Genomic DNA, 24701 nt, shown 5'->3' on the forward strand with positions numbered 1-24701 from the left:
CTCCTGACTGTCCGGACCCCAAGCTGGATGGACGTCCTCGTTGCTACCCCCGTCTCATCTGGCTAGATGGACCTCTTCTTGTTCCTTTGCTCCACCGCATTTTTTACGGACTGTAACTTCGCCTGCTAATTCCCATTAGTGGTCCTGGGGCTTCCTGTCTATCCGTCCTGGGAGTGGATCTCTCCTGACTGTGGTACTCCCCAAGGTTTCTCGTTTTCTCCTGAAGACACTAGAGTTTTTGGAGTTTTTCCTTGCCGACTTGGAGGGTCTAAGGATGGGGGATACCCAGGACTTGAATTTATTTATTCATCTTTGTTGCTTCGTTTGCTGTTTCTGATTGTGTATCATATTGCCTCTGCAAAGCCCTTTGAGACGACATTGTTGTGATCCAGGGCTATACAAATAAAATTGAATTGAATTGAAACCCTAACCCTGTTTTGAAACCCTACTTTGGAAGGAACCCTAACCCTAGTTTGAGCTTTGAAACTCTAAATTGAAACCTCAACTCTAGTTAAGGTTTAGTGGTTAGGGTTAGCTGCCTGTGATCACAGTGACCAGTGTAAGTGGTAACATCATAATCCCAAATTGGCCGGATAAATATCCAAACAAAAAGGCTTGCACCTGGCCGCTTACCCCCACGCCATCCCAACAGCATTTTTAGAATATGACTAGGGCCTAGGGTTTAGGGGGTCATCCATGCAACAGATCATGTATTAAAAAAAACTCAGCACTGCCATCATTTATTTAACATCAGCGGGGATGTTCAACACGTCTCTTAACGATAGCAACCACTGTAGCATTGTTCTTTTTTTAATCTTCAATTCCAAGTACAACTACCATTTCCCATCTACCAGTGATGACAGCAAATAGACCCTACAGTACTCAGCACAGCAGTGCTGATGATCCGTTAAAAACATTTATGGAGTAATCTGACATCAGCTCCATCTGCTGCGTAGCTAAGGTGTAACTTGAGCCAACTTTTTATTTGGTTTTCAAGAAAAGACCCGAATAAATACAAATCTCAAGAGAAGAGATAAAATCAAGCAGTGTCGCTGGAAGTCACTCACAGCAGGGGGTGCTCAGGATCTTATTGTGTTTTTTCCCATTTTTAATCAGCCGTTTTGTTCCAAATTTGTCATGCTCGCGCTTTGTCTCCATACAAAGCGTGCACAATGGCAGTACACACGCATGCTGGATAGTTTACGTACTACTAGGCTACTAAGAAGACAGCGTTTGTTTCACCTACAATGTGTGTTGGAGTTTTTGTTTCGGAAATAAAAGCGCCTGTGTATTATAATGCAAATCCCCACAGCTAGACAGCGCAATGACACACAAACACATTTGGAAAAATAAGCCAATAAGCCTCAGCTTAGCAGCCTCTTTTCACAACACTCAAATATATTGCACATGAATATCCAACAGCTCTCTGCACGGCGGCAGCTCAACAGCAGCAACAAACAATAATATGGCTACAAGGCAAGCTATCTGAAGTTCTCCATGGTCTAAATCGTCAGCTAACATTTCCTTACTGGTAACTATTACAAACTATCATAATCATCTTCATTTTCAACCTCGAATTGAATTTTAGAAAATTTTGCTGATTTTGTAAAAATAAATAAATAAATAAATGCATAAAAAATTAATTGCTCATTAATTTTTGTCAACAGGGTTAACTTTTCTGTTCCTATAGTGCCTTATCCAATGTGACCTGGTAGCAAGCAAGGTGTCAGGTGGTGATGATGTTAATAACAAACAAACAAAAAAAACAAACAAACAAAAAAAAAAGGTTTTCAACGTATATATTTAATCCCCAAAGTTAAATACTCTATTGTTTCAGTGTTTATTGATTTATTTTTGACAAAAATAGAATCTACCAAAATATTTTTTTTTCTCCCCAACACCAGGAGATGCTGCAGCACCCCTCAGCACCCCACATCCTGCACCAATGAAATTGAGATTTGAAAGCAATAACAGTTCGTGGAATAATATGTATTGCTCAACCTAAGGAAAACACATGAAAAGAGTGACGTAAAATGTGCAGTCATACTACCCTTACAGATATTTTGATTATGTTTATCCAGCCTCTTTTAAAGAGGGGACAGCAGACATACTGAATCTTCCAGATTGTAGTCACAGACTGATTTCCATCTGTTTTTTTAAAAGTGTTTCTTTGAGTGCTTCCTTCTTTCCGCCTACATTGCAGATTGCACCCTATAGGGTAATTTTTTTTTGTTATTTTACAGTGTATATAAAAAGTCGACAACTCCAGGTTTTGCATGTCCGTTCATTCATTGGAATGCTTTAGTACGGATGATGTATGATGCAAAAGGATGATGAACTTTTTCCAAAAACAACTCGATAAATTTTTATGGGAAAGCTGTCGACTATCCTGCAACGGCAAAGTGAACGTACTGTTCTAAAGCGCATAATACACTCTTGGCAAGCTCTTATTAGGGCCCGAGCACCAACTGGCGTGAGAGCCCTATTGGAATGTAAAGGATTTTTTTTTTTTTCATGGCAAATGAAAATGGCCAATTTGGAGGCCTTAACATGCATGAAAATGCACCAAAATTTGCACATAATTTTGCAACGTTGTGAAAAAGTGTAACAAAATGGCTCAGTGGCGCCCCCTTGAATTTTATAAAAGGCCTCTCCAACTAGGTTTTTTCAACATAGAGCAATGAAATTTGGGGAGTCGATAAACTGTGCAAAACTGCTCCAAAAGGTTTAATGCACTCATATTCCAAACTCAGCAGGAAATCGGGTATTTTGGATCGAATGTGAAATTTTTATCCATTTACAGGGTGCACATTTGAGACCTTGGCGCCTAGGGAGTTAGTTGGATCCTCTTTAAAATTGGTGAGTAGTTCATGAGACATATGAGATCATAAGTTATCAAAATGGTGAGTTTTCATTCACTGGCCTGACCTGGGCGGAGTGCCTAAGTCCGCAACACGCCATATTCAGTAAATGACTAATAATTCCCTGATACAAGGTGCAGTCTTTTTCATATCTGCCATGTATAAAAGGTAATCCCAGCCTGAACATGACTGCATTGAAATATTTATCCATTAGGCCTGGCGTCTCCTAGTGGGAACAGGAAACGGCCTTTTTACAAGACAGGCTCCTCCTCCAAGGAAAAGAAATCAATTGACCTCAAATCTGCATCAGAGGAGCCTTAAGAGACGAGGGAATACAGCAAAAAAAATCTTCACTATACTACCCCTCTTTTCCGCAATAAACGAGGGAATAGAGCGATTTTTCCCCCATGTATTCCCCCACATTTTGGCAAAAACCGAAAAATGAAGGAATACAGCGATTTTTTTTTTTTATGTATTCCCCTGCTTTTCCGCAAAAAACAAGGTAATACAGCGAAAATAAATCTTCAATATATTCCCCACTTTCATGCGAAAAATGAGGGAATACAGTGCATTTTTTTTCCATGTATTCCCCCGATTTTCCATGAAAACCGAAGGAATACGGCGAAAAATATCTTTACTATATTCCCCCGCTTTTCCATGAAAAACTAAGGAATACAGTGAAAAAAAATGTCATTATTTCCCCCCCCTTTCATGGAAAAGGGGGAATAAAGTAAAGATTTTTTTTGTTTTCCCTCGTTTTTCGTGGTTTTTTCGAGAAAAGCGGGGGAATATAGTGAAGATGTTTTTCACTGTATTCCTCCGGTTTTTACGGGCAAGCAGGGGAATACAGTGGATTTTTCTTCGCTGTATTTGTATTCCTTTGTTTTTCACGGAAAAGCTGGGGAATATAGTGACTTTTTTTTTCGCTGTATTCCCTCGTTTTTCGTAAAAACGCGGAAAAAAAATTCCACTGTATTTCCCCACTTTTCACGGCGTTCGTCCGAGTTGCGCCAAACTGCAAGGGCCCGTTCAGTCCTGCTTGTAGGGCTAGTTATTCTTGTAATAGTAAAATATATTTTTTTAATTAACAAAACACAAACAAAAAACCACGTCATTGTCAAAATATATTGGCGCTGAGCTGTACTGTTGCTGTATAATCAATGCAAGCATTCCAACATATGTACCGTATTACCCTAATAAGCTTCTGTGCATATAAAAGGTTCTTGGAGACCAGGTTTTGATGGGAACAGTTGCTTCCTTATTACTTTTCCAGATACCAGTCGTTGACCTGGTTATGATAGTTCTGCTGTGGAACATAAATGTACTTGACGTCATTCCTACCTCTTTTTCTTTTATTGGGGGGAGCCCTAATAAGCCGCTGATTCTCATCTGGTTGTCTCAACACTTCATCTTTAGCAAATAACATTTTTTACTGATGAGGAAAGGCGAAATTTCATCTTAGAAACAGATGTTTAACCGAGTGTGTGTTCTTATAGACGGGCCAGTCATTGGAAGGTCACTTTTACATTAAAGCATCAAATATAAAACAAATATTTGCAGCTGCCAGTCAGAGAAACTCCAAAATATTTGCATACAGTAATGCTGTTTCTCTCATTTTTCCTGATATCGATTAAAATTACGGGCATAGCAGAGGGTTTTCAAAATATATTTTCTATTTTCCAGCAAATACTCAACAGACATTACAGTGAAAATGTATTTTTAAAAAATTTCATGAATTGGAAATGATGTTGTTCATGCCTAGATATAAACATGGTGCATAATGCTATAATCCCAAAGAACTCAATACGTTTGAAAAATAACAGTAAAAAAAAAAATATTCTGTGTAGCACATAAGCACCAGTTGAATCACAGCATCAATAAATTTCACTAAGATACATTCAAAGGCACTTTTAAACATATTTACATAAAACAAAAAATGAAAAGCCTACAAAAAAGGAACATTCACTCTTCTGGTTTGTCACTTTGGCCCAGGCAGCCTCATGGAATTAATGGTGAACATTTAGAAAGGTTATTGTGAAAGATCGAAAAATTTATTCCTTTTCATATATTAGCTCCAATTAAACCAGTAACAGTATAACCAGACAGTGACACACTTAAATACCAAGAGAGCCAAGTTTATGGTAGTTTCTGGTCAATAGAAAATATTATTGCTCATATGATGACTGCATTCATTGTACTTTCCATTTTGAAGGAAAGGACAAGTTTACTCTTCTCTAGTTTTTCACTCACACTAAAGGCAGGATTTGCCTGTCACAGTTATGTATAGTGTTCCAAATCTTCTCTGATTGACAGCGTCCTCTTTATCATATGTTGTATGTTGAAGTTCCTTTAAAACCCAAATTCCGCATGACGATCAGGTTTCAGAGAAATTGCCTTTGGTTTCAAAAGTATCTCGAGGTCTTTTAAGGACATAGTCATATGTGAAGCAGCAGATGCTCAGTAGGGAAATGCCGAGATGGAGATGTAAATGATGAAAATGCTCTGGTAGGTCGCACGGCCTTGCTGTGATTCGGTGGAGGTCTGCACCTTGAGCCGCACCAATTCTGGTCCGTCAAGACGCCTTAGTGTATAGATGACTCCCCGGCCGAATTCGTCCCTGATGTCAAATGCCTGGTCCATCAGACCTGTGTCGGATTCTTGCTCTAGTATGGTAAAAGACGTGCGTTCTTGCAGGATGCCTGACTCTGAGAACGCGGATAGTCGTATTACGTTGTGATCGGCTGGTATGCCAGAGGGAAGAGTGAGTAGTTTGTACTGCAGGAGCAGAGGAGAACCTCCTTTGGCACAGTTTAGACCGCATGGCTTGTAGCACGTCCTTTTAAAGAATCAGGAGATAAGGTCTCAGTTAAACAGCAAAGATTTCAATGCCTGATTTTTTATTGGATTTACCCTGGGCTTCTTCCACGCTGGTAGGATGCAGGGCAGGGAGTGTCCAGGCACTGGTATCCTCCTCTAGTGTTAAAACACATTTGATTGTAGCCACATTTAATGCCTTGCTCTAAACACTCGTCGGTATCTAGAATGAGTAAGAAAGTTTACTTGTCGTAACTGTGTGACAGATCAAGTGTACATCATTACAATTTGATTTTCTGGTACCTTTACAGTTCCTGCCATTGGGTAGCAACTGGTAGCCAGAAGGACATAGACACCGGAAACTGCCGATAGTGTTTCGACATTCGTGTTGGCACGGCTTTCTGAGCAGACATTCATCCACATCTACACAAATAGCAATACAGTATATACTGTAGGTTATAATTCTCTTGTAATCTCTGTAACTGTATTGGTGTAGTTAATAATAAAGGTTGAATTGGTTAGTCAGTGAGAAAGCTTCTACATTATTCAATGGTTAAGGCTTGAAGTTGACTGATAAGGTAATTTTGACGTCTCTTTCCAATCATCAGTTATACTATGGAGGTAGATTTGTGTCTTTATTAGTCAATTAAAAAAAAAAGTGGCTTCAATCAAAACATATATTTTCAATGAAATAAAAAAGTCATTTCAAGATTTGCGTCTTTATTATTCAATTAAAAAAAGTGGGTATAATAAAAATATATATTTTCAATCAAAAAAGGTCACTTCAATCAAAAAAAGTGGCTTCAATTAAATTATATATTTTCAATAGAAAAAGTCACTTAAGTAAAAAAAAAATGTGTTTTAATGCAAAAATACATTTTAAACTAAAAAAAAAATGCATTTAAATACTAAACTAAAACTATTTTTCTTTGATTTAATTATTTTTTCGATTGAAGTCAAGTTGTTGTTGTTTTTGTTTTTTTTGTTTGTTTTTTTTTTTGTTTTTTTCTTTTTTGTTTTAGAAACAACGATTTTGATGGAAGTAATGTTGTTTTGTGCTTGGGACACATTTTGGCTAGGACATTTGTGTCTTTATTATTCAATCAAAAATATGTTTTCTTCAAAAAAAAAAAACAAAAAAAAAAAATCAAAAGAAAAATCACTTCAATCAAAAAAAAGAATTTCAAATCATAGAAAAAAAGTTTTTGAATGGAAAAAAATTTTTAAGACTCAAAAATTTGTATTTGACATTTGTGTCTAAATTATTCAATCACAAAAAAAGTTGCTTCAACCAAAAAAAAAAAAAAGTAAATCAAAGGAAAACTTCATTTACAAAAATAAAATTGCCCTCCCCTAAAAATATTTTTTTTCTTGAAAATATTATTTTTCTTTTATTGTATTTTATTTATTTATTTATTTTTATATTGAAGTGTCACTTTTTTTTAAGTGCAGAAAGTTTAGAACTAGTTTAGTTTAGAACCTTTCTTTTTGATTGAAGAGGAAAAAGTTTTGAGCGACCTTTTCTTTTAAGTGAATCATTTTGAGACAAATTTTGCACTTCGCGCTATTGGTCAGACATGTTTCATTGACAAGTGGTAACGCCAATGGAGTAAGCCTTAAAAGCTTGATAAAGCCAGAATCATGGCCACCACTCATCGGGCCGGCCCCAGCCGTCGGCTCAAGCCCAAGCTGAAAATAGCGCAACTAAGGCGGACGACTTTGATGCTAGGCAGCGCCTCTATGATCCGAGAGCCTGCTGCTTAATTTGATTAAACACGGGAAACCTCACACACACGTCTGCCGGTGGCCCCCAGCCTCACCCAGATCGTGCGCTCGCCGTCCTGGCAGTTGGCTATCGGGGTCCCACCAGAGCAACGGGGCCACCCCCGGATCGAAGGCCGGCTGCCGGCCAGTGGCACGACACCCGGGATCCCACCGGAGGGCCACGACGCAAAGCTTTTTTTGGGGATTGAATGATTTCGACACAAATGTCCTACCATAATATGGCCCAAACACAAAAAGGATTGCTTCAAAGAAAAAATTTTGAATGAAAAATTACCTGTTCAAATGCAAATTTTTAAAAAGATGCCAAAAACGTGACTATGAAAAGCTGAATGCAAACGTAGAAAAAGGCATCTTGATAAATTCAACTGAACTCAATATTAATCACATAAAAGCGACCATGCTATTCAAACTCCAGTTAGTACAGTTCTGTATAGTCAAGTCCTACTTTGGACTGCAATATAAAGACATTTGTCGCACCGATTATGAATGCTTACCAACACAAGTGCCATCTTGGCTGGTGTATCCTACAGGGCAACTCTGCCTGGTAATACGAGATGCCCCATAAGGACGGGACAAAATTGGCCTGCCAAGGGATGACACCAGCTGTGGCCGAAGTCTCGCCCTGATTCTGGTTCCATTACTGAAGATATGTCCTCTCTCCAGCCCTGCACATGAGCGTCCATCCCCAAGAAGCACAGTTCCAGGTGGACACAGACACCTGAAGCTTCCAGGCACATTGCGGCACTGATAGACGCAAGGGTTTGGTGTCTGTAGGCATTCATCAATATCTAAAAGTATAGAACAGAGGACTTACTGTACTGCAAAGGCATGACACACAAATTATGTAATTTTTGAAGGTAAGGAAATGTAGGGATTTCCTACCTAGGCATGGCAGACCAATTCCTTGAGATCGGTATCCTCTGGGACATATACAGCTGTATCCACCGACTGTGTTCTGACAGATCTGAGAGTAGCGGCACATGTGACTTCCATCCGCACACTCATCAATATCTGAAAAATGATTAAGAAAAGTGACAACGAGTATTAAAAAACTAGGGCTGTCAAAATGATCGCGTTAACGGGCAGTAATTATTATTTTTTAATTAATCACGTTAAAATATTTGACACAATTAACGCACATGCCCCGCTCAAACAGATTAAAATGACAGCAGTGTAATGTCCGCTTGTTACTTGTTTTTTGGTGTTTGGCGCCCTTTGCTGGCGTTTGGGTCCAAATGATTTTATGAGTATCACAATGCGTGAGCATGGTGTAATTATTGACATCAACAATGGCGAGCTACTAGTTCATTGTTTGATTGAAAATTTTACAAATTTTATTAAAACGAAAACATTAAGAGGGGTTATAATATACAATTGCTATAACTTGTACTAACATTTATCTTTTAAGAACTACAAGTCTTTCTATCCATGGATCGCTTTAAGAGAATGTTAATAATGTTAATGCCATCTTGTTGATTTATTGTTATAATAAACAAATACAGTACATATGTACAGTATATTTAATGTATATATCCCTCTTGTGTCTTATCTTTCCATTCCAACAATTATTTACAGAAAAATATGGCATATTTTATAGATGGTTTGAATTGCGATTAATTACTATTAATTAATTTTTAAGCTGTAATTAACTCGATTAAAAATTTTAATCGTTTGACAGCCCTATAAAAAACACATCAACAAGAAATGAGATGGAGTTGTGAATTTATTCTGGTATGATGTCTCTATTTGCACATGTAATGCAAAGCTTCACCATGCAAAATCAAGCTAGATCAGTGTTTACGATTTTAAATGTGAACTGGTGAGCTGAACTGTACAACCTGTTTGAAATGCGTTATAATTTGTTTGCACTCCTGGTAAGTATCTTCCAGTGGAATCTGTGCAACAAATTATAGCATTTAAGAAAACTCTTACTGGCTTTATGGAAGAAACCTCTCTAAGCAATGCAGCAGATTTCCTGTGAAATCAGACTCTTACACAATGTAAAATGCAGTGCCAACAGGCTCATCCTCATCTTTACCCACTCAAGAAAATAAGTGTTTCAAAAATTTATTGGCACTTTCAATGATTATATTACGTAATCTAACGTCTGCAGTCGAATTTTGGAATTGCTATGGAAAATCTCAAAAATGAGAGAAGAGAGGAAGAACAGATACTTACCTACGCACACTCCGTTGTCTGCTTTTGTCATGCCAGCAGGACAGCTGTCGAAACACTGGTATCCGCCGTCGGTGTTATGACACTGTTGGTGAGCTGGGCAAACGTTCCTCGAACACTCATCAATGTCTGTATTTTTGTAAAAAAAAAAAAAAAAAAATGTTTGTTACTATATCATTGAATCAAATGGCAGTTCTTCAAAATGATAAGCCTTCATCATGTTGTTTTTAGATGACTAACCGAGACATTGGTCGCCTGACAGCTGGTACCCAGGGTGGCAGATACAGCGGTAGGATCCCAAAGTGTTGAGACAATGATGCTGACACGGTGACAGGGTAGACTCACGACACTCATCCACATCTAGAGCACAAAATTAGGTATCTGTATTCACCAGCCGGCTGTGTAATTAACGTTTATTAAATTATAATACAGTCAATGTTTCATAATCTTACTGAACGCTACCTGAGCTAACACTGGTTTTCGCTGGAAAAAGTGAACATGGATAAATGGTGACTTGCCTTCGCAGCTGTTTCCTGTGATGCTGGGCTTAAATCCTATTCCACATTTGGCTTGGCAGCGGTACGTGCCCACAGTGTTGACACACTGCTGGTTGTAGTGGCACATATGTGAGCCCTGGGTACACTCATCTATATCTGTTGGGTACCATTTGATGGATAAGGGTAGCGACTTTTACATTTTATATTATGTATAAAATATCACCTATCATCACAGTCAATACTTAGTAAAGAAAACCATGTGTGCTTGTTTCACCTTGGCATGAGTTGGTCTCTGTGGATATGGTAAAACCAGAAGGACAGACACAGGAAAATCCTCCCATGATGTTGTTACATGAGTGAGAGCAGGGAGACTGAAGGGCACATTCGTCTTCGTCTAATCATAACCACACATTGAATTACAATAATAAAGTGGCACAATTACATGTGTTTGAGTTGAATATTGCCAAACCATAAAGCAGGCAGAGGCCACCTACCAGCACAGTATGAGGTTGTGTCGAGGACAAAGCCTTTCGGGCAAGTTTCTTCGTGGCCATCTGCAAATAGCCATATAGTATATATGTACGCATATATAGCATATATTGTATAGTGAATACACTGCTGGCCAAAAGTATTGGCACCCCTGCAATTCTGTCAGATAATGCTCAATTTCTCCCAGAAAATGATTGGAATTACAAATGCTTTGGTAGTAATAGCTTCATTTATTTTGCCTGCAATTAAAAAAAACACAAAATAGAATGAAAAATATGTTTTAATCATTATCATTTTACACAAAATTCCAAAAATGGGTCGGACAAAAGTATTGGCACCCTCAGCCTAATACTTGGTAGCTTAATATTTAGACGAAATAACTGTGAACAACCGCTTCCGGTATCCATCAATGAGTTTCTGACAATGCTCTGCTAGAATTTTAGACCATTCTTCTTTGGCCAACTGTTCCAGGTCTCTGAGATTTGAAGGGTGCCTTCTCCAAACTGCCAATTTTAGATCTCTCTACAGGTGTTCTATGGGATTCAGGTCTGGACTCATTGCTGGCCACTTTAGAAGTCTCCAGTGCTTTCTGTCAAACCATTTTCTAGTGCTTTTTGAAGTGTGTTTTGGGTCATTGTCCTGCTGGAAGACCCATGACCTCTGAAGGAGACCCAGATTTCTCACAATGGGCCCTACATTATGCTGCAAAATTCGTTGGTAGTCTTCAGACTTCATAATGCCATGCACACGGTCAAGCAGTCCCGTGCCAGAGGAAGCAAAGCAACCCCAAAACATCAGGGAACCTCTGCCATGTTTGACTGTGTGGACCGTGTTCTTTTCTTTGAAGGCCTCGTTTTAGACACAGGAACATTCAGGTCTTTGGAGATGGACTTGTAGCATTGAGATTGCCCATGCTTCCACACAATTTTGCTTCTCAAGTCTTCAGAAAGTTCTTTGGTCTTCTTTCTTTTTTCCATGCTCAATGTGGTACACACAAGGAGACAGGACAGAGGTTGAGTCAACTTTAATCCATTTTAACTGGCTGCAAGTGTGATTTAGGTATTGCCATCACCTGTTATGTGCCACAGGTAAGTAACAGTTGATGTCAATTACACAAATTAGAGAAGCATCACATGATTTATCAAAGGGTGCCAATACTTTTGGCCGGCCCATTTTTGGAGTTTAGCGTAAAATGATAATGATTTCATTTTTTCCCCCATTCTAATTTTTATAGTTTTTTTCATGCAAGCAAAATAAATGACAATATTACTACCAAAGCATTTGTAACTGCAATCCTTTTCTGGGAAAAATTGAGCATTATCTGACAGAATTGAAGGGATTCCAATACTTTTGGCCAGCAGTGTTTGTAAATATTTATATATATTTTTATTTTTTTCCCCGTTTCTCCCAAAATAATTCCTCTGACCTGGTATGAGAAGGTCGGCAGTGAAGTGGAAGTCCAGCGTAAGGGTAACCATATTGTAGACGCTACTCATTCCAGAAACTTTCACCATCTGAAGCAGAGGGCCTTGGCGGTTCTCCTCACCCTCATAAATAATGGTGTGATTGCAGCGTAATACCAGAGGGTTTCCTCCCCTCTGATGGGTCTGTGATGACCATGAGTACATCTGCCCTTGACCCGTTTGCACGTAAGATTCATCAAACTCCTACATAACACAAAATTAAATCTCAGAAATTGGGGAAATTGCTGAAAACTTGAGGACTCAAGGGGAGATCTGGACCAACCTGGAGGCTCAAATGTGATGTTGTCAACGAAGGAGGTACAAATCCATTGATTACAATGTCAAGCAGTAAAACTCCCCCAGAATCCACTCCTCTGGCCACATGAGTGAGACGAAGGACCTCCCCTGATTAAAAAGTTTTTTTTTTTTTAAAAATCAGAAATGATATGATGACATGTTAACGCATCCATTTTTAAACTAAGTCTTCAGAGACACTGCTGAAAGTCAACAGAAGTCAATGACTCCATCTTCTGGTTGTATTGTGAACTGAGGACAATGTCGGTTGATGGATCTATAAAATCTTGGACAAACCTGTGTCAAATTCCAACTGAGACTCCTGCCTGAAGTGGCCGCGTGTAAAAGAGTAGCCGTTCCTTGTGGGCCCACTCTGGAGCACAGTAGTCCAGTAGACTGGTGCAAAAACAGACACCAGCACCCGCAGCAGGGGACCTACGACATGACAGTGGATAAACTCGATAGCTGCAGAAGTAATATTTACATTAAACTAAAAATGGAGGACCATGGTACAAAAATTAGGGTAAATAAAAAATGACTTCTGGTGCCAATGTGTATTTAGTGCATCTACTAACCCACACTTGGCGGAATGTTGTCTAGACGGGCCTGCAAAGTGCTGCAGCCTTCCTCTTCATTATCCGTGATGTTGGCCTCCAGGAAGGACACCCCAAACTCCCTCTCATTGACCATGCCTATCAGGCTGCCTCTGGTCTTACGAGGGGCTTCACCTTTCATAAGCAAAAAAATGCAGTTATGCACCCTACAAAGTACTATGCAGCTGTGCTTGGATAATGAGAAAGATAAGTGGAACCTAAACAATGTAGCAATGTATCCACCATAATTTAGTGGCTTGGTGATAAAATCCCATCTCCATCAGTGAACATACAACCGATGCGTTAACTGTCAATCATGATGCTTGGGTACATTAAAATAGACGAATACAGTATTTTAGTAATACCTGGACAAAGGCCTGCTTGACATTTCCTGGAGTCGATACTTGGCCCATTACATGAATGTCCTCCATTAGAAGGTTCTGGGTTGTTGCAAAGCCGAATGCGCTCTTGAACGCCTTGACCACATATGCTACTACAAGGACCCCATTCCTGCCAGTTGGAGTAGCCTCCATTAACTGAGATGAGATTAAATTATTTTGACAATTAGCAGATATTAACAAAATAACACAAAAACACAAGAACTTCACCAAAGAAAGGTATTTAAATGATCAAGGAACAGAAAAGAACTGTTTTGGCAACAAAGTATGTTATGGTTGAAGAAAGGAGTTATTTATTTTGACAGGAAAGCTAATGTCTGACAGGTCCAAGTGCTGCCCCTTCATAAAACACTGTTTGAGTAAAAACAAAGCTCAAAACTTACTCTGAACCTTGAGAGTAATGGTGCGTTCAGCTGATCCAGCTTCACTCTCAGCCACACACTCATATTGGCCTTCATCTGCTGCCTGTCGGGTAAAATGAAAGATAGGTATTGTTCGATAAAACTTTGCACTGGAACAAGCTTGTAAAAACACACAACTACTAGAGAAGAAATAATCAGGACCCCATAATATTCAGTATTCACCAATGTATTCAGTCAATAAAGCATTACCTAACTGTAGAGGAAATTCTGCACTAACAGCTGTTTTTTTCAAGGTACAAGTATGAAATAAAATCAATATAAGAATAAAAAAGGTAATATGAAATACTACTACTACTAATAATAATACATTTTATTTTTAGAGCGCTTTTCAAGCCACACAAAGACGCTTTACAAGAGAGATGGAATCACAGTCTGATCAACACAATCATTAAATGAAAAAAAAAAAAAAAAGATACCACTGAATTTTTCGGACTATAAGTCGCAGCTGAGTATAAGTCGCACCAGCCCAAAAATGAGCAATGAAGAGGAAAAATAATCATATAAGTCACACCGGAGTATAAGTCGCATTTTTGGGTTTGGGGGGGAAATTTACTTGACAAAATCCAACACATAGAACAGGTATGTCATCTTGAAAGGCAATTTAAAATTAAAAATACAATAGAGAACAACATGCTGAATAAGTATACAGTATGATAATGTTACATGATGCATGAACAACGAAATGCGAACGTGGGCAGTATGTTAACGTAACATAGCTATTAAGAGTTATTCAGATAACTACAGCATAAAGAACATGCTAACAGGTTTACCAAACCATCAGTGTCACTCCAAAACACCAAAATAACATGTGAAATGATATGATAATGTGCTAATAATTTCGCACATAAGTCGCTCCAGAGTATAAGTCGCACCCCCAGCCAAACTATGAAAAAAAACTGCGACTTATAGTCCGAAAAATACGGTAAAAAGATAAAAGATTAAAAGCATAATAAAGAGAAGTAAAGATATAACAGAGCTAGGGGTCATGGTGGGTAAGAAAGAGTGAACAGGTGTGTTTTGAGTCTAGATTTGAAAAGTGAAAGGGTAGATATACTCCGAAGATCAGGGGGTAGGGAGTTCCAGAGCTGGGGGGCACACTGACTAAAAGCTCTGGAACCAAAGGTGGAGAGGCGGACACGGGGGACGGAAAGTGGGAGGATAGCGGAAGAGCGAAGTGGACGGGGTGGATTGTTTAAACAAAGTAGAATGCAAAGGTAGGGAGGGGCCAAGTCATGGAGTGTTTTGAAGGTGATGATGAGGATCTTGTAATTGATTCTTTGTTTGACAGGAAGCCAGTGAAGTTGACGGAGGATGGGGGTGATGTGGTGTGTAGCAGGGGTCCGAGTGATGAGACGTGCTGCTGAGTTCTGGAGGAGCTGCAGTTTTTGGAGGGACTTGTTAGGGAGAACAAAGAGCAGTGAGTTACAGTAATCGAGCAGGGAGGTTATTAGACTACAGACCAGGGTGGAAGCGGTATGGCGGGTGAGTGAAGGGAGGAGACGAGAAATGTTGCAAAGGTGGAAATAGGCTGATCTGGTGATGCTGTTGATATGTGACCGGAAAGAGAGCGTGCTGTCGAGGATGACACCCAGACTCTTAACCTGAGTAGAAGGAGAGATTGATACATTGTTGATGGTAATAGAGAACTTATGGACATGAGAGGGCATTGCGGTGGTTCCAACTAGGAGGACTTCTGATTTTGAGCTGTTGAGTAGGAGGAAGTTAGAGGAGAACCAAGTGTTAATGCCATCTAAGCAGAGGGTGAGGGAGGAAGGTGGAAGGGAGGCGGTTGGTTTTGAGGAGATGTAGAGCTGGGTGTCATCCGCGTAACAGTGGAAGTGAATGTTGTGTTTGCGGAAGATGGAACCGAGGGGGAGAATGTAAATGATAAAAGAGGAGCGGCCCCAGGACAGAACCCTGGGGAACACCAGCGGAAACAGGGAGGGAATTGGATTTATGTGGGCCGAATTTGACAAATTGTGTGCGGTCGGACAGGTAGGATGCGAACCAGGAAAGGGGTGTGTGGGTGATACCAAGGGCAATTGACTGTTGGGCAATTGAGAGAATATGTGACAAGCGAGATATTGTCGGACCAGGTAGAAGACAATCTCACAGTCATGCTGTATGTCTGTGGAAATCTTAGTTGCAAGTTGGGATGTCCCGATCTCATATTTTTGCGTCCGAGTCCGAGTCCCCTGATTTTGAGAATCTGCCAATAACTAGTCCTGATCCGATACCGAAAAAATGTTTTGTTGTTTTTTTGGAACAAAAGTTCCAAACATGTGACTGTCTTACTGTGCCGCCTTAATAATGTAAATAATTTTAAACAAAAGTAACGTATAAAAATTCTTGTCTTCATTAATTGCTTCATTGAGTCCACTCAAATCCACTCACGCTGCTGAGAACAGCCTCTCACTTAAACAATAGAGTTGCCATAGCACACTACCGCTAGTGTGTAACAAGCTAAACAATGATTGACAGATTTGTGCCTTTGATCTTAGAGCTACCAAGCTTCTCTGGCAAGACCAAAGCTACAAACCTGTCAATCATTATTAATGTCAGGTACCACACATAAGCTGCACTGGACAGTTTGGCCGCACTGCTTAGCAGAAGGGAAGGGCTGGCAATGTACGAGCATGAAGCAGAAAACCAAATATATTTTCTAAATTTAAAACCCGTGTTAGGGTTCCTTGATTGCAGGCTGGAAACCAGACGGGGGGAAGCGGCGACAGGTGCCAGCCATTAACATCAGCTGCCTACAAAAGCCTGATCGTCGTTGCCACTCGTCGCCAGACCAACTCTTTCGGCATTCCCGTCAGTCACGTCCAGCACTCAGGTATTTACCAACATATATTCTCCCGGCTAATCTGACCTTTGCTCCGTCCCAGGATTCCTCGTGCCTGCTCCCTGACCTGTACCGTTGCCTGATATCACGTCTACGCCTGCCAGCGACCACACGACGTGCACGTGTGCTACAACGACTCTCGACGTGCCGCTGAAAATAAACCTTGTTAAATAATAACGGAATTCTCCCTTGTCTGCTTTGGGGTCCGATTCCCAGCGCTCCCTAACAGTTTGGTCTGGCCACGTGGACCCCGCGGACATGGATCAGAGTTCCGCTTCCCCGTCGTCCCCCGCCCTGGACCGCCACGTGCAAGCCCTCGAGTACCTTTTCCAAAAGGTAGGAGAGATCTCTCTGGCTATTCAGTCTATCCAGACGCAGTTTACGCCACTCCCCGAGCGACCGACATCGTCACCCCGCCGAGGCTTCGTCTCCCCCCCGCCGACGCCACGTGAGCCACACGTGCCCCCCCCTGCTCCCTACGATGGCGACTTGGGCTCTTGTCGTGCATTTTTAGTGCAGTGCGGTCTCGTGTTCGATCAACAGCCGCATACATACAGTAGCGAGCGGGCCAAGATCGCTTACCTGATCGGGTGCCTTCGTGGGAGAGCCCTGAGCTGGGCGGCAGCCTTGTACGAGAAGGGCTCAGCGGCGTGCGCCTCGTATGCCAATTTCACAGCGGAGATGCGCAAAGTTTTCGATCACCCAGTCCGTGGTAAGGAAGCCGCCAAACGCATAATGTCCATCCGTCAGGGGGAACGCAGCGTCGCAGAGTTCTCCGTGGAATTCTGCACGCTTGCGGCGGAGAGCCATTTCAATGACGCCGCGCTTCAAGAGGTCTTCACTAACGCTCTCAGCGAATCCCTCAAAGACGAGCTGGCTTCCAGGGACGATCCAGGAGATCTCGATCAGCTCATTAATCGTTCGATTCTGATCGATAATCGACTTCGCGAGAGGCGACGACAACGCTGCGAGCTGCCGTCTTCCGCGTTTCGCAGCTCTGTTGCCTCAGGTTTGGCCCCTCCTACTAGGGTTCCTCGACCTGCTGGCGCCTCCTCACTGCCCTCTGCTGAGAATCCGGAGCCAATACAGCTAGGGCGAGCCAGACTTACTGAGGAAGAACGCACTCGGCGGCTCACTGCCCAGCTATGCATCTACTGTGGCCAGGCGGGACATTTCCTCTGCCATTGTCCGGTACGTCTGGGAGGAGGGGCAGGTTCTCCAGTAGATGAGGAAATACTGCTGAGTCAGGCGTCTAACAATCCTGCAGCCCGGCTCCAGCTCCCAGCCACTCTTTCTTGGAAAGACCAGTCCTGCAGTTTGAAGGCTTTTATTGATTGTGGAGCTGATGAAAGTTTTATCGATCGCAGGTTGGTGAAACAGCTGGGCGTCGTAACACGCCCGTTGCCCGCTCCGTTAAGAACCGTCGCACTCAATGGACAGGTGCTGTTTAGTGTGAGGGAGCAGACCGACCCAGTTAAACTTCTCCTTTCGGGTAATCACCAAGAAATGATTAGCCTATTTGTCATTGACTGCCCTCGCACGCCGTTGGTCTTAGGCCTACCCTGGCTAAAGACTCACAATCCGGTGGTGGATTGGACCCACCCCAAGCTCACCTCATGGAGTGCCCACTGCCACAATAATTGTTTACGGTCTGCCCTAGCTCCGACCTATCCTGTTCAGGATCCAGTCCAGGCCGACCTCTCGTCAGTTCCAGTGTGCTACCATGACCTGGGGCTGGTCTTCAGCAAGGACCGCGCAGGGGCCCTGCCCCCCCACCGTCCTTATGACTGTGCCATAGACCTGCTTCCTGGCGCCGTCCTGCCGAAGGGGCGTATTTATAAGATCTCTGAGCCTGAGAGGGAGGCGCTGCAGTCTTACATCACGGAGTCCTTGGCCACTGGTATAATCCGTCCGTCCTCCTCCCCCGTCGGCGCCGGGCTCTTCTTTGTGGGAAAGAAGGATGGCACGTTGAGGCCCATCATTGATTTCCGGGGCCTCAACAAAATTACAATCAAGAACACGTACCCGCTTCCCCTGATGGACTCTGCATTCACCCCCCTTCATGGTGCGCACGTGTTCACAAAGCTAGACCTGCGCAGCGCTTATCACCTGGTCCGCATCAGGGAGGGAGACGAGTGGAAAACTGCATTCAATACGCCCCATGGTCATTACGAGTATCTCGTCATGCCTTTTGGACTTGCCAATGCCCCCGCAGTGTTCCAGAACTTGGTCAATGACGTGCTGGGGGACATGATCAATAGGTTTGTGTTTGTTTATCTTGATGATATTTTGATTTTCTCCTCCAACCCCACAGAGCATCAGCAGCATGTGCGCCAGGTCCTCCAGAGGCTCCTGGAGAACCGACTGTTCGTTAAAGCGGAAAAGTGTGAGTTCCACGTTCCGGAGGTCTCATTTCTTGGCTACGTCATTGCTGGTGGAGAACTCCGAATGGACCCCAGCAAGGTAACCGCGGTGGTGGAGTGGTCTCGCCCCACCGATCGGAAACAACTACAACGTTTCCTAGGGTTTGCTAATTTTTACCGGAGGTTCATTAGAAATTACAGTCAGGTCGCCGCCCCACTCTCGGCCCTGACGTCAACTACGTTGCCCTTTCGCTGGTCCGACACTGCCAACACCGCCTTTGAGGACCTTAAGCGACGCTTCACTTCAGCCCCCGTGCTGGCGCATCCTGACCTCACCCTGCAGTTCATCGTGGAGGTGGACGCCTCTGAAGTGGGCGTGGGAGCAGTCTTGTCCCAACGCCAGACCAGGGATGGCAAGGTGCACCCCTGTGCGTTTTTCTCCCGCAGGCTCTCCCCCGCTGAGCAAAACTATGGCATTGGTGACCGTGAATTGCTGGCTGTTAAGCTTGCCCTGGAGGAGTGGCGACACCTGCTGGAGGGAGCTCGCCAGCCATTCATAGTTCTGACAGACCACAAGAACTTAGAGTACCTCAAATCCGCCAAGAGACTCAATCCACGCCAAGCCAGGTGGGCCATGTTTTTTGAACGCTTTAATTTCTCATTTTCCTACATCCCAGGGTCACGCAATATCAAGCCTGATGCCCTGTCCCGCCAGTTCCTGCCCAGCAAAACTAAAGAAGAACCGGCTCCTATACTCCCTTCCACCTGTTTTCTCCACTCAGTGGAGTGGGAGATAGAGGCAAAGGTCAAGGAGGCCCTTGATGAGCACCCTGACCCCCGAGAGGGACCTCAGACTACCTTGTTTGTTCCCGCCTCAGTCCGGCAACAGGTGCTAGAGTGGGCCCATTCGTCCCGCCTGTTCTGTCACCCGGGTATCCGCAGGACCCTGGCTGTATTGCGTCAGCGGTTCTGGTGGGCCACCATGTCGGAGGACACTCGGGCTTTTGTCACGGCTTGCCACGTCTGCGCCCGCAGCAAGACCTCCACCAAACCCAGCTCTGGTTTGCTTTGCCCTCTTCCCATCCCTAGCCGCCCGTGGTCTCATATCGCCCTGGACTTTGTCTCCGGTCTCCCCCCTTCCAAAGGTAACACCATAATACTCACTGTGGTTGACAGATTTTCCAAGGGGGCCCATTTCATCCCGCTTCAAAAACTCCCATCAGCAAAGGAGACCGGAGAGTTACTGGTTCAGCATGTTTTCCGCCTGCACGGCATTCCGGCTGAGATTGTGTCAGACAGGGGTCCACAATTCACCTCCCAGGTATGGAAGGCTTTCTGCGCAGCTCTGGATGTTGGGGTGAGTCTCTCCTCAGGTTACCATCCTCAAACCAACGGCCAGTGTGAACGCACAAACCAGCAGCTGGAAGCGGCCCTTCGCTGTGTCGCACAGTCATGTCCCAGCTCCTGGAGTGACCATCTTCCCTGGGTCGAATATGCCCATAACACCTTGCCGAATGCCTCCTCAGGCCTGTCCCCCTTCCTGTGCTCACTGGGCTATCAGCCCCCTTTGTTTCCTTCCCAAGAGCAGGACATTGCGGTACCCACAGTGCAAAGGCACATCAGCCGGTGCACCAACATCTGGAAAAGAACACGGGCTGCACTTATCCGCTCTTCTCAAAGTTCCCAGGCTCAGTCCAACCGCCGCCGTGCACCAGCACCTGTCTACTCTGTGGGTCAGAGGGTATGGCTCTCCTCAAAGCATCTGCCATTACGGGTTGACTCCAGGAAACTGGCTCCACGGTTCGTTGGCCCCTATGAAATAGAGAAGGTGGTGAATCCCTGCTCCGTCCGCCTCAAACTCCCAAAGTCTCTCCGTGTCCACCCCACCTTCCATGTTTCCCAGATCAAGCCAGTCTCGTCATGCCCCTTGTCCCCACCAGTTCCGACTCCCCCTCCTCCATTGTCAATTGACGGGCACCCAGCTTTCAAAGTGAGGCAGCTCTTGGACGTTCGCCGCCGTGGCCGTGGGTTGCAGTATTTGGTTGACTGGGAGGGCTATGGGCCTGAAGAACGGAGCTGGATCCCTGCCAGGCAGGTGTTGTGCAAGTCCCTGATACGCGATTTCCATCGTGCCAATCCCGGTCGCCTGTCTCGGACGCCTGGTGGCGCCCGTAAGGGGGGGGGGGTACTGTTAGGGTTCCTTGATTGCAGGCTGGAAACCAGACGGGGGGAAGCGGCGACAGGTGCCAGCCATTAACATCAGCTGCCTACAAAAGCCTGATCGTCGTTGCCACTCGTCGCCAGACCAACTCTTTCGGCATTCCCGTCAGTCACGTCCAGCACTCAGGTATTTACCAACATATATTCTCCCGGCTAATCTGACCTTTGCTCCGTCCCAGGATTCCTCGTGCCTGCTCCCTGACCTGTACCGTTGCCTGATATCACGTCTACGCCTGCCAGCGACCACACGACGTGCACGTGTGCTACAACGACTCTCGACGTGCCGCTGAAAATAAACCTTGTTAAATAATAACGGAATTCTCCCTTGTCTGCTTTGGGGTCCGATTCCCAGCGCTCCCTAACAACCCGATCCTTTTCACCCGATTCCGATCCTCTGAAAAAGGTCACGATCGGCCCGATTTCCAATCACGTGATCGGATCTGTACATCCCTAGTTCCAGGATGTAAAATTAAAAGCAGCAGTTAGGTAACAACAAGATTAAAGGTTAAGGAAAAGCAGGCCAGACTCCACTTCCCTTCCTTTTGTTGATAATTGTGCTGGTTTCTGACTTATGGACCTCAGAACAAATTGTGGCTGTCAGCCACTAAGATAAAGTTTAGATGAATTTGTCTCCATTCAGTTTACTCACGGAAGATCAACGATTCAAACTTGACTAATGTAAAGAGTAGAAAAAAAACTTTGTATTTACAGTGATGCTGTAAATGATCAGTGATCCATTGTGCAACGCTTGCATTCGGACAGAGCGGTGAAGGGGTTTTCCATTTCGGAGCCAGCGGAGAACAGGGTTGGGGTCTCCTTGGACTGGACAGTCAAGCACAGCGGAACCACCTTGAATGACTGTTTGAGACGTGTGGGCTTCACCCTTTAGCACAGGAGGCTCTATGAAAGGCATTCAAAATTAAATTAATTCATTCCGTTAAAGCATCCACTGATCAGCAAAAGCTTACCTCTGATGCGGACAAAGGAGAGAGCTCGGATGGAGCCCACGCTGTTTTCCGCGATACACACATATGTCCCAGCATCGCTCATTGTAACGTTCTTAATTATGATGGTGTCCCTGCCTGTTTCATCAACAGTGGTGCCTGCAAAATGTGATTAATCAACAAAGACATTCGGTGGAAAGGTCTTGAGTTGCAGTCTCAGTAGCTGCTCAACCATATCATTAAAATTGATACCTAGATAAGGTATGTTGTTGACACTCCAGGAGATGACTGGAGGAGGTGTTCCCTGAGCATGGCAGGACAAGGTCAGATCTTGTCCTTTATTCAAGGTTACATCACCAGGTAATTCTTTAAAGGCAGGTCTCATGTTGACTGATAGGTGAATATCCTGTCTTGCAGAGCCTGCTGCATTGGTGGCTACACAGGTGAAAATTCCAGCATCCCCTGGCTGTGTAAAAACAAATTCAAGTTTTTCGTTGACTAGGTTGTAATTGAAAATGCTAGTGTTTCATGCTCACCTCAGCCCTTTCAATAATCAACTCTCCAGATCGCAGGGGAGTGAATTTGCCAGGAAGGTTCAGCAATACCGCACCATCCTTTTCCCATGATACTTTGGGATCAGGTGAACCCTGAGCAGTACAAGGTAACAAAGCCTGAAATCCTTGAATAACTGACATCTCTGTTTGCCCAGAGGGAATCATCGGAGGAACTGAAACATAATGACAAAAGCCTTAGAACACAGTTTTTGTTTTTCCCAAAGGGAAACTAAGAGCCTTGACTCACTTTGAATGAACAGTCTAATATCATGGCTGGTTCTGCCAGCGACATTCTTGGCGGTACATGTGTATGTCCCAGCATCACTGCGCTGGGTAGACGTTATCCCCAGTGTACCATTTGCATATATATGAATATGAGCACTATCAATTATAGGTCTTCTTTCTTTTTGCCAAGTAACTTCTGGTTGCGGTTGACCATCTGCTGCACAGTCCAGGCCGATTGGTTGTCCCAGCACAGCATTGTACTCCACACGAGGCACACTTAGCACTGGTGGGACTGAGAATACACAGGGATTACATCTGCTTGCTTTCATCACGTCATGATTTGTAAAGAGCAAAAGTATACCTTGTAGGACAAGTTTGGTTTTTCCTACAGCCACACCAGCGTCATTCTTTGCCAGGCATTGGTACATCCCCGCATCACCAAGAGTTACACGGGCAAACTTGAGGGCACCGTTTGAGAGCACAGCCAGCCTGTGACCTGTCAAATGAGTAAAAGGCTTTTTTCTACAAATATGTAGGTTGGACGTATTTAGTATTCATGATGTGCTGAAGGTTTCTGTGTTGATACCAGCTGCTATGGGAACACCCTCTCTTTGCCAGGTGATGGATGGTCGAGGGAATCCTTGAACCTCACATGGAAGAATGGTCCCATGATGTAACACTACTTCTACTTCCTCCGCCATTCGCCTGATCTCTGGGGACTCTATCACATCAAGAAGAGATATAAAAGTTAAAGTGATTTTTTTTTTTTTTTTTCCAAATGGAAAAGCGGCATGGAAAATGAATGAATGAATGAATGGCTAGACCTCCCACCTTGGACCGTAAGTGAGATGTGTTTGTGAGCCACCCCCGCTGTGTTGCGAGCTGAGCAAGTGTACCTGCCGGCATGGCTTGGTAACACAGCAGTTATCTCCAACACCCCTGCATAGAGTATAGTATTTGTAAGAAATGCAGTTGTCTCATGTAAACAGAGGTGTGTACACTACATTTCTTCATTTACTTTTTTGTTTGTTTTTTTGTCAGAGTAGTTTTAATGCAAAACATGTTTTATTTTTATTCAAGGAGCATTTCTGTTAAAATGAAACATAACTTTTACTCTGTCGCGTTGAACTACAGGAAGTGGCATTGACTTAAAATATTCTTAAGCCCCCCTAAATAATTTGGTATTGTTTTATTTAAAAAAAAAAAAACATTACAATAAATGCTGTCATATTCACTGAGAAGTTGCCAGAATATTAGTTTAAATCAATTATCATATAACCTGTCATTATTAACTTAAATATGATCACAAATCTGTCAGTTTCCCATTAATTCATAGAGTAAGGTAGAGCGCCCCTTCAGTGCCTCGCTATCCAATCCATTCCACTTGTTCATATAGAGAACCCCCAGATCTCTGAAAATCTAGTCTGTTCTCCCTGTGACATTGCTAGCAGTCGGTACCACCTTTTTTTTTCGCAGTCGGTCTCTGCGCACCTCTTAACTTTGTGGTTTTGCGGTCCAAACTTACACCCCAGCACCAAAATAACACTGCTATTTAGCTGCTGCTAGCTAGTTAGTCTGAAATGCATTGTAAAGGTCCTAGTAGAGTAAAGTGTGCATCTTGTTACCACTATCCTAGGGGTGACTTCCTTTTGGAGCATCAGCTGTGTTTCTCACTTTACGCACAGATGAGTACAGGAGCTGAGCTCATTCAAGTAGCTCATTCAAGTATGATTTTCATCAGCGGATAGTCATAATAATA

The 24701-nt window shown here is 43.3% G+C and overlaps 1 protein-coding gene across 1 annotated transcript in view; it reads right to left on the minus strand.

The window, feature by feature from the left end:
* Window positions 1–3971: 3971 nt before the first annotated feature.
* Window positions 3972–24701, minus strand: part of hmcn2 (hemicentin 2) — a 65497-nt gene continuing 44767 nt past the window's right edge. Inside the window, exons 58-81 of the mRNA XM_057832151.1 lie at window positions 23774–23881; window positions 23529–23663; window positions 23304–23438; window positions 22965–23234; window positions 22700–22890; window positions 22416–22629; window positions 22188–22322; window positions 21929–22119; window positions 13753–13834; window positions 13337–13507; window positions 12954–13106; window positions 12676–12813; window positions 12368–12489; window positions 12048–12288; window positions 10627–10686; window positions 10407–10526; window positions 10154–10288; window positions 9876–9995; window positions 9639–9764; window positions 8343–8471; window positions 7955–8248; window positions 5979–6098; window positions 5772–5898; window positions 3972–5697 (exon numbers count right to left, since the gene is read on the minus strand). Coding sequence (XP_057688134.1) covers window positions 5319–5697; window positions 5772–5898; window positions 5979–6098; window positions 7955–8248; window positions 8343–8471; window positions 9639–9764; window positions 9876–9995; window positions 10154–10288; window positions 10407–10526; window positions 10627–10686; window positions 12048–12288; window positions 12368–12489; window positions 12676–12813; window positions 12954–13106; window positions 13337–13507; window positions 13753–13834; window positions 21929–22119; window positions 22188–22322; window positions 22416–22629; window positions 22700–22890; window positions 22965–23234; window positions 23304–23438; window positions 23529–23663; window positions 23774–23881 — 3896 coding nt within the window. The 3' untranslated portion in view covers window positions 3972–5318. The remainder of the gene's footprint in view (window positions 5698–5771; window positions 5899–5978; window positions 6099–7954; window positions 8249–8342; window positions 8472–9638; window positions 9765–9875; window positions 9996–10153; window positions 10289–10406; window positions 10527–10626; window positions 10687–12047; window positions 12289–12367; window positions 12490–12675; window positions 12814–12953; window positions 13107–13336; window positions 13508–13752; window positions 13835–21928; window positions 22120–22187; window positions 22323–22415; window positions 22630–22699; window positions 22891–22964; window positions 23235–23303; window positions 23439–23528; window positions 23664–23773; window positions 23882–24701) is intronic.

The sequence above is a fragment of the Corythoichthys intestinalis genome, chromosome 3 (genome assembly GCF_030265065.1).
Source record: "Corythoichthys intestinalis isolate RoL2023-P3 chromosome 3, ASM3026506v1, whole genome shotgun sequence".
In the NCBI taxonomy this organism is placed as follows: Eukaryota; Metazoa; Chordata; class Actinopteri; order Syngnathiformes; family Syngnathidae; genus Corythoichthys; species Corythoichthys intestinalis.